Source organism: Vanessa tameamea, chromosome Z (genome assembly GCF_037043105.1).
Source record: "Vanessa tameamea isolate UH-Manoa-2023 chromosome Z, ilVanTame1 primary haplotype, whole genome shotgun sequence".
NCBI classification, from domain to species: Eukaryota; Metazoa; Arthropoda; class Insecta; order Lepidoptera; family Nymphalidae; genus Vanessa; species Vanessa tameamea.
The window spans coordinates 981408-996500 of record NC_087341.1 but is presented as its reverse complement, the minus strand read 5'-3'; the positions used below and the strand labels follow the sequence as shown (position 1 = coordinate 996500).

Here is a 15093-nt window from a genome sequence, read left to right as displayed (position 1 = left end):
TATAATTGTGTAATTTTTTATTCATATATGCTTAGGTTTCCGAAATGCTATATTATATGATACGTAATAGAATAAAAATTAAATTCTAATGTAAAAAACGCAATATAATTTTATAGAGACTAAATTACAAGCGCTAAAACATTCATTGGGGTGATTTTTTGTTAAATATAAAGATAAGTAACATTTATATTAAACCTATAACATTTACAACCCGTTTTTGTTCGCAAGTTCATTAAAAATTAATTTCAAAATGTTAAATATACGAATTAATAATCCTATTGATCACGCAATGAATCGAAAAGCCTAAGTCAATCTTAAGACAAGTTTGTTTTTTGCTTGTAATCGACCTAATATCTTGGAAATCAAAACGAAATAAATATTATGTAATTTTACTTTTAAGAAAGTAAATTTTCTTTTATGATTTCAAACATTTTTTTGTTCCTTGACTGAACTTTTTCTTCTTATAATTTCATTTTAAGTCGAAAGTTAAAAAACTAAATTACAAATATTATTCAATACCAATTGATTACAAAGTATGGACATAATTCGTGAAATTACGTCATTTTGTTTGTAAACAGTTTCATTTCAACAACGTTCGAAATAAAATAAAAACAAATCTTTAAAATTCTACAACCTTTGGAGTTCGTTTTTCTTAGGAAGACTTGTAAAAGTACAATGTCAAAAAGTTTCCTTGTAAAGATGACCAAACATTAAAGTCTTTAAAGTCGCCTTAAGACAGCCGTGTCTTAAGTCTGTGAGTAGCCTAAGAGCTTCGCGAGCTCCGTTTGCGTGTCAGCGGGACCGTTCAGCGGATTATGAAACTATTCGTCCCATAAAAATATTCCTAGTTGAACATATTATTAACGTTAATGGGATTATAGACGGATCCATTAAACTTATAGTGTTGCTACCAATAAAGATTATGACCGAGTTTTTTTTCAATCCGCACGCCTCACAGAACATTCTTGATTATTCATTAGTCACGTTACTTATAGTACAAATGTAAATTGCAACATATTATTATATATATTTTTACCCGATAATACGCAAATGCATTACGTTTACAATAACTTGAATATATCAAAGGATTGGAGCTGAAGTCACGGCAACGTACGGTCACATCGATGTCGCACGCTGCCGATTCCGTTGAGCGTATATAAATCGGCGCCGTGGTATGAAACCAATAAATCCGAGCAAATGCAGATCCGAGTCGGCTTAGCTCGATTATTATTTGAAGTAACAGAAAACGGAATTATATCGGAGAGGTCGGAGCAACAAAGGGCGACAGCGCGACTGGATTACGCTGTCGTACTTGAGTAAAATTTATTATCGGATTTTCGATTCGGCCACCAATGATGTTGTTGGACAACAAAATCTTTTGATAGATTTATCCTGGCTGACCGCATTAAGACGAGCTCCCGGGTTATTTTTAATGCATCGCTATAAATTTTTTGGACCCGCGCATCTCGACGGGCCGTTTCTTTGCTTTTTACGCGATTTTAAAACGTATATCCTATTAATAACTCGGGACGTACATGAAATTCATCATTATAAATGTCTGCTTTCGAAATTTTTTAATGAAATATTAAAGATCATTCCGCTTTTCGATGTTCGATGTTCGATCGTTGAATAATTATAGCGTTGTTAGCTTGTACGAAAGTATAATATCAATGTTTATATTCGACACAAATGCGTTTTGTCTGATGTAAAAAATATTGTCTTAGTTTGTATTGAGATTTACTGACTTTTAATGATGTGAGGAACAGAAAATAAATTCTTATAATCCTTGAATTGGTTTTTTTGAGTATTCCATTACCTAAAATGCCATTGTAAAATGTCTACTTTTAGCTATGAATAAAAAGATTCTATAATAAGTTCTACACTAAAGTCGATTTATCTCTTCGTATAATTTAACTAATATTGCCAAAAGTAAGTCTTTAAGACTTTAAAAAATATACAATACTAAATGTATACAATATTTTAACCCTTAAATGCAACAAAAACAAACGAAACTTAATAATACAAAGAATCCGTCTAAGTATCTCTATTATAATTTGTCAGAAATGATTGATGTTCAGACTCCAATCAACCCATTAAATAATAATAATAGTTGAGACGAACCATCGCAACGATCCATCAAGAAATCAATAAAACTCGGTTCAATAATAGATTTAGTTAAAGCTACCGTGAATGTGATACCGGAACGTCGTTCAACAAGTTCTAGGTAGATAAAGACTTAAGATCTACCGCAGACGAAAACGGCTTATTTGTAACGTGTATTCTATTTACATGAGACATTAAGATTATAATCCAAATAATACTAAGGTATAAATTTATTTAAACGATCCAAAACCTTAGATATAAAAAGTAAGTAAGATTGCTTTAAACCAAAATTAATAAGTTATCTCAACGAAACAAAAAATAAGTGAAACGAACAAAAAAGCCAATACTAAAAAAATATTATCAATTGATAAACAAAATGCAATGCAATATGTATCATTTACTAAAGATAGTAAAAACTAATCTGTACAACTTATGATATACCTTCTTTTTCAATCAGGCGGCAGGGATCGAGCTGAAAGAGAATCTCGCAGCTAGTGCTGCGAGCTGGCCCTATCCTACAGTCTATCATCCCTACGATGCAGCCTTCGCTGGATATCCATTTAATGGGTAAGTCTTTAAAAGTTTTAGTTTAAGTACTCGATCATCGCACATCAGTCATCATCCATTGAGAAAAACTCTTAGATAACTATTTATATCAGCAGTTGAAACCTCTTATTTAAGATAAAGTTAATCAACGTCTAAAACTGGAAGTGATCTATTTCCATCATTCGTATGATTTTCTTTCTTAGAAAAATAAGCTTCGGAACACATTCATTAATAGTTATTGATAGATACTTTTCCAAAAGTTATTTATAACTAGGATTGATAGACTCTGACGCTGTGTTAGAAATATGATCAAAGTTAGATAGCTCAGTTCACAAACTAGAAATTTTTCAATGAAGATAAATCTTAGTAATTAAGCCCTCAACTCTTGATGACCTAAAAGTATAACAATAGTATAAAACTTCACCAATTATTTCATATGACAAATGTAGGATAGGCCAAGATGCATTGAAATCAAATGAAATATTTTCCATAGATATGCCTCACATTGTTCGATTTTTCTTAGTTTTTACTTTGACTATACATAATTAATGCAATGCTTCCGTATTATATAAATAAATATTGATATCAATTTGATTTTATGTTGAAAAGACTAAATAGACTCGTAACTATAATTTTACTCAAATATCGATAGTATCTTTAAAGTTATTTATTTTTATTCATTTAGAGTTTTAATAAAGTTTTAAATAAGGTAATACTTAGGCTTAAACACGACCTACCGTACAGAGATTTGATTTCCCCTGACCTAGATTGTCATGAATACCATTATTGTATATTACAAATATCTGTCTGTGGGTAAGCTCTCAAACACATATTCTATTACAATTCGTACAAAACGTAAACAAGGCCATTACTGTGAAAACATCGAAATGTTTCGAAATATTTTCATGCAGATTCCGTTTCGAGTCCCGTTTCAAATTTATCTAATATTATGAAATAGTATATTTTATATTTAGTTTATTTTGATATGTATTTCCTGTATTATTTAATACTAATAGGCAGAAAAGTTTGTTCGATTGAACATCCGATTTGAAAGAAATGTTTTTGCGTTAGATTGTCATTTTTTTTTAAAAGATTATACTGCGTGATATTCTTCGACCCACGAGACAAAGCAGTAATGTTTATGGTTGAAACAATTGATATAACCGCAGGTAGTAAATTTAGAGATAATAGAATAAAAAAACATAAACTAAACGTTCAAAATGTATTGATCGCTCTATATTAAAGCCGTTACATTATATTCGACTAATAGAAGGTAACCGCTACTATAATTGGTAAATTCGAGTCTTTATCAGTACAAACGCGACCGAACACAAACAGAAAGACACATACAAGAAACAGCGTTCTTATGTAAACTGATAGCGGCATATTGGAAAGGATACTAAACATGAGTTGATGTGATATGAACTATGTCGTGATTATCAACACCTTGTTGTTTGTCGGCGTGAGGGTGATCCCACGTCGTACGAAAATAAAAATTGCACTTTTAATAGCGAATATTAATAAAATTATATGATATTGTCATTTGGTTTTAGGATTGTTATATTTTATTGTAACAGTATACCTTCCAAGCTGAAAGAAAAACAGTTTTCTTTTCTTTTCTTTGATTGAGATTTTCCAACTAAAGCTGCGTTGACACTAATAATAAAGCATAAATCATTACTAAATTAAAAACATAACAAAAAAGTTTATCGATAATAAATTCAAAGTCAATATTGCGTCTGAAGTGTTTCCGGCTCAGTCTGTTTTGCAGTCACAATAAGGAAGCAATGATAGAGGATGACTGTGCTCGTGCATGCACGTAGAAAGGAGACTGCCCACAACACCATCTCATATAAGGATGAAAATACTATGTCCACTGGAACGTACCGATAGTGTATCATATCAGGACGGTATCCCGTACTTTTTAATTTTTTTTTTTGTCTTACGCTTTCCCAGCACCCTGTGAACGGACGGTGCCCAATAGCACTCCTGGCTAGTCTTCCTGGATAATTTATAATTCTCATCCAAAGTTTATAATTAACTTATAACCATCGTGAATCTTGACACATTACTTCGCCATTCAAATTTAAAAAAATATACATAACAATTAATTATTTTCAATATGCACGAATATAAGAATCATCGTTTTAATAATTTTACTTGTCAAATCGGGCATTCGATGTGAATGTTACGTTCTGCGATTGACAACTATTGTGTCACGTTTGTTGCAAAACGATTTAATGATTGATCGATTCGAACGATGTCAAATGTAATTTAAAAAAAAAAAACGATGTCAACTGTTTTTAAAATTATTAACTTTGCTGGCTTTGCCACAGCATACACCGAATTGTCGCAACGACGCGTGGTCTTTGCATGAGTTTTTGCAGTGGTAAATTTCCCGTAAGTATATGTTGTGTACATACAACATACTGCAATGAAATAAAGTACAGTTACTTAACACTGGATCATGTGGCTGGGTGCGAGTAGAGAGATCGTTAATTTCATAATTATTTCTATTAAATAATATATTATAAAATTCTCGGAATAAAACTCCCCACCCAACACGAAGACAGATCGATAAGCCGTCTATTGCAAATCACACAACAACACAGATAAATTTAAAACGAAATAGTTTTACTTATAAACTCACAAAACATAAAACAAAATGTCCGTAAAGCGTTTTCATCTCCGAAGTCATCAGTCACCATTTACTCACATAAATCGAGGATCAAAATGCACAACCCTGGCAATTATTTTCGTTACCTCCTAGCGAAGACCGCAGACAACCTGACCATGTAGTAAAAGGAAAATATTACATAAAATAAAAAAATATGCATATTTATTATTATTAATAATTAAATAAAGGCGAGTGTGGAAGCACTCTAAATAGCCCAGAGCGACTCAGGACACCTCCTTTAGATCTATCGCGAATCACTATATTATGACGGCGATCGTTTTATCCGTAATGAACGTTAACGATCGATGATGATGATAATATCGAACTGTTTTATAAGTAGCCGCTTTTGATACGACAATAATTGCGTATTTATATAGAACGAACAATCTATACACAAATAATCATTCATGTGTCTTTCTGTTAAACGAAAAAAATAATTCAAAAAGGTTTTATATATTTGTGACGTCATAAGTATATACGATATAGAATATTATAGATAGGTACATAGCCATCACTATTAATTTCTATGATATTCGTTGATATTAGATTTATGATCTGATAACCCACAATTCTCAAAAAAGAAAGGCATCACCATCCGTATACTCGGCCTATTAGCCTATTACAATGCAGAGTTATAGTGCAATTTAATTGTGCTACCGTCAGAACTCTTACCCGGTCCTTTTATCGTGACACTGGCCGTAAAGTTACTTCTTATTTTAAATCATTTAGATACCATTTGATTACTTTTTTTTTAGCGTCACAAATATCACAGGATACAAAATACAAAGCTGTCAAATGTAGTTGTATTCAGCAAAGAGTTCTGTCTGTAATTACGGGTAAATATGTTAAAAGGTTGTAATATATACATGTATCAGGAAACGAAACAACTAATGTCACTATATTACAAACAATAAAACCCAATGAAATACTGACATACATAAACAGCTGACACAAATAAAAAAATATTAATAAAAACTTATCTTGATTCCGATAATAAAAAATGGATAAAACATATGCATACAAGGATTATTTTATCAATACAAGAATAATTACCCGAAGCTATTTTATTTATTCGCCAAATGTAAAACTTAATGAGTAATGTAATTATTTTGTACATAACTTATCACAATCGAAATATTTTAATTTGTCAACGATTTTATGTCACTCGTTTTTTTTTTTTTTTTAATAACTGTAAAAGGAAAACGAATGTGTTTTGACGTATCTTATGGATAGTTTATTTTTTAATTAACGTTAACAAAAATAATAAATGTAATTAATATTTTTACATAAGTTCTTCGATTTCGTATATATTTATTAATACTACGCTTGACAAGCCATAGTTAATCACTTTCGTTCAACTCGCCTACATTTGCCTTTTCGTTTATTGGATTAAGGGCTGTTTTAGTGACTAAAGGGAATCAATACTAATTTAATACGTCACGCTGAAAGTGTGCTATGTACACCGGAATCAGATCCATTACATGGTGAAATTAATTATTTTAAAAATTAACACGAAATCCTACCAAAACAGTTCCGCAGTTGTGGCACCTAATATTAAAACCTCTGGGTGATGACACATTGACGTTTTAAGGGGTACAGAGTATTATCTGAAACAAAAGTGACTTGCTATCAACTAGCCTAGCTGCCACTCTATCTTACTAATGCAAATAAAAAAAACTACGTCAATTACGATAATTCACAGTCATTGTCACAAAAGCGAGGTTATTATTTTTGCAAATGTAATTAAATTAGGAAACGATAAAATCAAATTGTAAAATTTCAGGTCTAATGTATTTTACTTCCGAAATGGATAATGGTTATAACATAATTACTTATTTGGTGTTCCCGTTGAAATGTATGGCAAAAGAATTTTATTTTAATTCTACATATGGCAACACATACAACCATGAAATATTACGAACTAACAAACGGTTAACACGTTTTTCTAGTTTTATCTGTTCTCTTCATTAACGCTACGTAGTACAGTGGTGCTCGAATATTTTATAACTGGCTGTAAAAAATATTACCCAATAAAAATATATACAAAATTAAATTTAAAAAAAATAATAAGTTTCACGTAAGATGTTTTATATTTGTGTTTATTCAACGTAACTTGTCTGAACAATTCGCGCTTGTTATAAATATTCATTCTCGACACGAATGTGATTGAAATGTATTAATATTAATATTTTATTTTATAAATGTAACTGATCTGAAAATATAAATAGTCAGCATCACACATGATTGACAAAGTTATTCCTGTAATATAGTTTGTATGTCTCGATAGCAGATTGGTCGTTGGCCAAAGATTTGAAGCCGTAACTTCATTTTCTTACGTCGCTCTGACAATATGCATAAAATTAAAAAAAAACTACATACACGCATGAGTTTCGTCGAATGTTAATATTCTCACTAGTCGCTCAGATCTACCAGATCTTACAAACTACTCACAAACTCAGTTCAATCACCATAACGGTAGAAAATGTTTATGATATGAATATGGTCCGAAAAAAATTGTCTGGAATAAAAACTCATATCAACAAAACTTTATGTCAAACTTCATGACACTCAAATAACAATGAGAGATGAAAGCAACGCATCCTAGATCTCACTTTTAGATTTATAAAAATTGTAATTACATATATTGTTTCAATAATTGCATTTGACATTTTCGAAGTAAGGAATGGTTAATATTTCTAACAGCGCCAATTTCCATGGGCAGTGGTGACCACTTAACATCAGGTGGGCCATTTGGCGGTCCGCCTACCTACACATTAAAAAAAAACTGACACAGGTATCGTATATGTAAAAATTTATGTATCATATTTGCTTATTCGTATATATGTTTTATAAAAAATAGGTTTATATCCTATCGACTGTTGTGTAACTGGTATCTTTAGAGCGCTACTGCACTTCGATTGAGGTACCGTTCAATCGATCGTCATGATTATAATTGGTACATATACACAAACTTATACTTGGTGATCGGGCTTTGGAACCACACATCACATATTCTGTCGTAAATGGTTTGGGACATCTTAGCTCCTACAGTTGGTAGTGCTGTTCATGTCCTGAATGATATATATATCTCACAGCACCAATGTCTATCAGAGTGGTGACCTCTTACCATCAAGGGGCCCATTTGCCCGTCTGCCTAACTTTTAAATAAAAAAATAATCAAAACAACGACTGCCTGTCTTTGAATAAGATATCATAATAATAAATTTTTAATAACAAATAAATGTTAATAGAATAATTCTGACTTAATAATTCGATTGTTACTGTACATGCAGTTTTTGCTCTGTTAATTACGAACTGACGTCGACTAGAACATTGATCACGATAGGAAAACCATTAACATCATATAAATTCCCATGGTCGATAGTTAGTTGAAGATCATCATTCTATTGTTCATTTGCTCAACTTATATTTAACAAAACTAACACATTTATATAAGAAAGGTCAACAAAACACGGGCGTTCTTTTTTTAAACTACGTCGACACATGTTTGCGAAATGTGATATTTATTAACAAAAGACAAAAAGTCTCTTGTCAACCGCTTTACATCATCGTTACAGAACGCATTTTTTTAATATCAAAGTTTATTCTAAACAATGTTATATTACAAAGACGGAGCGTGAAGTGGCGGTCTTATTAATTAGTGCTACGGGGTGCTCGTTTCATTCAGTTTGACGTATTTGTTGACATTTAGTTAATGCTCAACTCCCTAAGGTCGAAGTTTCAAGTTATATAAAGTTATGCTCTGGTCTCACGTTTGTCGCCCGGCGATGCACGTTAATACATTTATATGACGAGCGGTAACGCGCAGCGTGTGCAGAGCCCTGGGGTGGTGGGGCACGGTATATAGACGTAGAAGAACTTCTTTTATAAGCGGTCCATCAAACAGATTACAAATATACAAAATAATTTGATAGTTTCTATACAAAACGCGATATAACGAACTCTGTCACATTATAACTTGAATGTAGAATAAAACGATGTTAAGCACATTTAGTTACCTCAGCTTATAATAAACTACAATCTTAGAATTTGTTTTATTGTTGTTTTAATGGTTTTTATAAAGTCCCAGTAAACAAAGTCATAACTAAGTCAAAAATTTACATTATTTAAAAATATCAATAATAAATAAGAATACAAATTTCTAATATTCATGAAAGACTTCTGAATATATCTCAGACGTACCATAAACGCCCAAATAAAATGGCGCTGTAAGAAATATTAACCACTCATTTCATAGCCAATGCGCCACCAACCTCAAAAACTAAGATGTGCCTGCCCTGTTACACTGGCTCACTCACCCCTCATCCCGGAACCAAACAAAACTGGGTACTGCGTTTGGCCATTAAATAAGCTCTACCACCAAGTAAAGTAAGAAGTGATGCTTCTGAAAGGGTGTTATTAGTTTTATACTCCAAAATAACTCAAAGTCTATTTATTTCAACTGTTAATGGCATAAATATTTAATATAAAATTGGAGACAAATATTTGCGCCGCTGGTTCACCCCAGCATTTTTCTCAGCGGCTCCAGTACTTGCCATTGATTCCTTAACATAAGACATGATGTCTCAAAGCATTTAAAGTACTACAATAGGAGTTAACTCTGTTTCCAGAGCACCAGGGTCAGTCGTATCATAGTCGTGGTAGTGGCATCGTAGTCGAGCAGGATCTTTGCACTTGTTAAATTTTGTTCCAAATATCTTGTGTATTGGGAAGCAATATTATATACAAAATAATTGGTTGAGAATTTCTTAAAAGATATCATCATTCGTAAACATAACTGTTCAGTTTATTTATAATTCGATTTAAAAAAAAAATTAACAAACGTGGAAACATTTTGATATATTTGTGCACGCCATTTTTATTAAGACTGACGTGTCCTACGCACGGGGCCATCGCGGCTGGTGTACTTGTACATCAAGAATATAAATAAAATAAAGGATGATTCACATCGATACGACTTCTGGAAGTTGTAACGAAACGTAACATAAAAGTAGCCGGCGAAGGAAGTCGTCCATATACAAAGCGCACATACAAAGTCGGGCTCACCATATAGCTGTGAATAATAATGTTATTAACCAGTTGTTTCTCGTAATTTTACTCGCATTGTATTACTAGTTTATATATCTATTTATAAATAGTCTTTAAATTACGAGTAACGCGTTAATCGGGAAAGATAGTTAAATCGGACACAAACGAAGTGTTCGAATTTCAATGAGGTTTCGTTCGTTTTAATAATAATAGAACTACTTTATTAAAAATATGCGTTTTATTTATTCGCGTTTAGGATTTTCATAGATTTACTAATGTACCTAATTGTCAAACATTAGCTCTATTCGTACTTCATATATATGTATATATATTAACTCGCAATTAAAAAAAATCTGGGCTTGATAAAAATTGCTCGAAGTAGGAGTCTTTAACGTGATAGTTGTCAATATAACATTATAACGAAAAAAAAAAGCAATAAAAAGTATGTTTTGCGTGTACACTAGGTAGTTTATTAATGCATAATAAATATTAAATTCTTAGTAACATTTAAAAAAAAAAAAAAAACTTTTTAAAATTATTAATTAAAAAAGGACATTCCGGTCTAAATTCCATTTAATGATTAACGTCGAGTAAACTATCACCGCCAATAAATTCTTAACTTCAACTACAATTAAAATAAATGGGTGTAATTATATTTTTTTATTACAGTACCAACCTATGAGAATAGATTGGTGCAATTGTTTATCGTGTCTACATAAATACTTCTTGGATCATTCGTGTTTTCATATCTAATTGTATTTTATGCGATAAAATAGTTTAAAACCATTAAGAGGACAGTCCTTGCGGAACGCCAAAATAGCGCTTACTATTTTTAAAATATCTTAAAACTGGAGCATTGGTTATGGATAAAAAAATACATTCAGTATCTCAATAGATATATCTCAAGTTTCACCGCATGATATTTATAAAATTTGTATCAATAACCTGGTAAATTAATCGTCAACATCACTCCAAACACTGAAATCGACCTTTTCTATTAACATTTTTTAAGCTATTTAGCGGCTAGTTTATACATGTATTTTTGGTTAAATGGGAACACGAAAGTGTAAACAATAAGTTCACCGTGTTCAATTTCTATTATATCTCACAATATTATAGTAATTTTTATTTAAATATTGCTTACTTTTTGGCATTCGTCGTCCATACATTTTAGTATGGAGAAAATAATTTGACGGTTTTGACTTATTATTCGACATCGCTGTCAAAATTAAAATTATTAAAATTATTTGTTATAAATGTAATAATATATTATTATACTGATTTCAATCACGGTGGCCAAACTCCGACAAGTCATCTGCTCTAGACATATCTGCTCTAGAGATATCAGCTCTATAGTGCACAAGTGAGTACGCAAAGGCAACAATGTAATCGAAATTATTCTTGTGATGTTCGTTAAATCACTACAACGAATAAATCACACTGTCAGACCGTCGGAGACGGCTAAATAAGGGCTATTAAATAACCAATTAATATGTTATAAAACGCAGGGTGGCTTCACTAATAACGGTGTAATAGGCGTTCAGAATAAAGGCAGGTGTGGCAAGATGGCTGGCGATATCTGACACTATCTCTAACTTTAATCATTCGTCGACAATCACTATTATTGAATAAACACAAAAGTTGTTGTAATTATATATTTTTTTTTATATCTGCCGCCCGTAACGGTTGAACTCTTACAGGTAATATTTAGGCGAGCCTTCGACGACTTTTTAAATAACATCACTACGAATGATTAATGGCCTAAGCTTTATTCGTAATATTGGGAAATTTGAATCTCATGGTAAATCAATAATGTCATTTGATAGATGGATGTTAATGTTTATGTATATTCGGGTTTTTTAAATGTAACTCATGAAGTATTTGTGTTATTTAGGTATATGTTAGCTCCTGTTTTCTATAAGAACTTATATTTTACATCTCTGCTTAGTGTATATTATCTTAATTCTTACATGTTCTTTTGACGTTACTTTACAAAAAAATATTAGAACTCTAAAATTTAATTATTTCAGTTGTAAAGTAAATTGTAACACTAAGATTCACCGCTGAGCTAAGGTCTCCCCTTGAGGTTCGGAGCTCATTCCACCAGGTGACTCTAAAGCACGTTGGTGGATACGCATATAATATAAATTTAGACACTTGTAGAGGTTTCCTCGTGATGTTTGTTTGTTTATAAAACTGGTACATTTATTTGTTAACGAATAAGCTTATTACGTTACAGAAACATAGTTTGTAATTAAAACACTTTCGTCGAATCAACTGACAGTATAGTATAGCATAACATATGTATATCTATAATAATTAGTTCATAATTGAATCAGTACATAACATAACATAATCAGCCTGTAAATTTCCCACTGCTGGGCTAAGGCCTCCTCTCCCGTTGAGGAGAAGGTATGGAGCATATTCCACCCCGCTGCTCCAATGCGGGTTGGTGGAATACACATGTGGCAGAATTTCGTTGAAATTAGACACATGCAGGTTTCCTCACGATGTTTTCCTTCACCGACGAGCACGAAATGAGTTATAAACAAATTAAGCACATGTAAATTCAGTGGTGCCTGCCTGGGTTTGAACCCGAAATCATCGGTTAAGATGCACGCGTTCTAACCACTGGGCCATCTCGGCTCATATTGAATCAGTATGTGATTTAATCAACTGAATACTTTTAGTACTGATATCTAGAGTTTCAGCGCTACAATTAGCAAGAGGACGGAGGTAACGAAGAGTGACAGCCTCACTGAGAATAATTCACACCGTCCCTCAGCACTAACCGGTCAATCATTCAGAGAAAACGCTGACCCTTACTCGGGTTGAGCTCGGTTTGAGCTCGTTAACTTAACTCAATCTCACTTAACAACTCAACCAAATCTACTGGTGATGTACGTTTCGATAAAATTATTTGACTAATTTCGCCTGAAATATTTTTATCTGTATTCTATTAAAATAATTTAATTTACGAAATACTTAGATTATAATATTAATGATATAAGTTAAAAACTACATAAATCTCCGTTATTATATTTAAAGTTCGCAATTCATTTTCACGGGAATGATTAAAACAATTTTTTGAGTAACTAATTCTTAATTTAAATAGTTACAGTAATTAAAGCATAAAATACGTGAGTTTATTATGTACATAAATATAAACTATACGCTCGAACTTATTTTAAGTTAAATGTCGCAGTGCTTGTTCCACCACGCTGTATAGTGTAATAGATGTCCATCCCGACTTCGTCCTGATAAAATTCATAGAAAAAATCCAACCATTAAAGATTTTCAAAATTAAGGTTTCCGTCGCGAAAGAAGTAACTATGCTTAATTTTCGATTTATTTTATTACTTGTATCCTAAGCATAAAGAAACAAAAAATAATGTTAGACGTTAATGTTCATTATAAAAGCAATAATAAAATGCTCAATACAAATTCGTTATCAGGAAACTTAGTTAATTTTTATTTAATACACCATGACATGGCGCTAATAATGTGCTGTGTTATTATTTACCTATGTGCATACAAGTGCGGTCTTTGGAACGCCCTATATGACTTTACTTAAATCTTTATAATATCTATATATTTATATTATAAATGCAAAAGTGACTCTGTCTGTCTGTAGCGTGGTTTTTTGTCTAGCACCTGACGACTAACCTCTAAAACCTGAACGGAGCCGCAGGTCAGTTGTAAATAAGTCTTATTATCTTACGGTATTCATAACTTCAGAAGTATAGATATACATTTTCGAAACATACCCCTAATAATAGCGGTATTATTTATATAAGTAAAGTACGCATAGCGGCTGCACAGTGTCGTATAATTGCTTGTTTTTTCTCGATCCGACATATCGTTAACGTCGTCCCGACATTCATTAAACGCTGCCATACGAAGGCTAATAATAATTTACAAAGTTTATTCGGACACACCGTGTCGGTGCCTTTGGTCTCTTTATTAAAAATTTGAACGAACCGAATGGCGGAAAATCAACCAAAACTTCGTTTACATTCTCAATTAAAATAAGATTAAAGAGTTTCTGAGTTATTCTCTTTTGTATAATAATTACAATTTAATCTAAATCCACTTGAAGATACAGAACTTTTCAATTGGAATCATTTTATTTTTAAACTTAGCAAAGCAACCATCCATTTGTACCAAAACAAAATTCATTAAAACGTATTTAATTTAACGTAGAGGGGCGCGCCTTCGTGAGTGTATAGATCTTTATTTATATCTTGGTTTGGCAGAATTGCTAACGACCCAATTAATAGTAAGTGGGCACGACCCATTGACATTAGTAATGGAAGAAATATTAATTCCTCATAACACCAATGCGTCATCAACCTTGGGAACTAAGATGTTATGTCCCTTGTGCCTGTAGCTGCACTGGCTCACTCACCCTTCAAACCGGAACACAAGAATACCAGGTATTGCTGTTTAAAGAATAGATGGGTGAGTAATACCTAACCCTACCAAGTATCTACACTAAAATTATTATGATAAAATGATTATGCATTTTAGTATCTCAAGAATAATACATAAATATTATATATTACTACATCATACTTACATAAGCTGGTGATTACATGGAATCTCACTGCAGGTCATGAGTTCAAATTTCGTTATGAATATTTGAATTTTCATGAGATCGAATGAAGATGTCTCGAGACACTGTTAGACTTGTCTAAGGTCTGTTTATGTAAATGAGG

At 32.0% G+C, this 15093-nt stretch overlaps 1 protein-coding gene across 3 annotated transcripts in view; it reads left to right on the top strand.

The window, feature by feature from the left end:
- Positions 1-15093, top strand: part of LOC113403991 (homeobox protein caupolican) — a 62800-nt gene that overhangs the window by 25636 nt on the left and 22071 nt on the right. For all 3 annotated transcript variants that reach the window (XM_026644707.2, XM_026644705.2, XM_026644706.2), the window contains exon 3: positions 2561-2670. In XM_026644707.2, coding sequence (XP_026500492.1) covers positions 2561-2670 — 110 coding nt within the window. The remainder of the gene's footprint in view (positions 1-2560; positions 2671-15093) is intronic.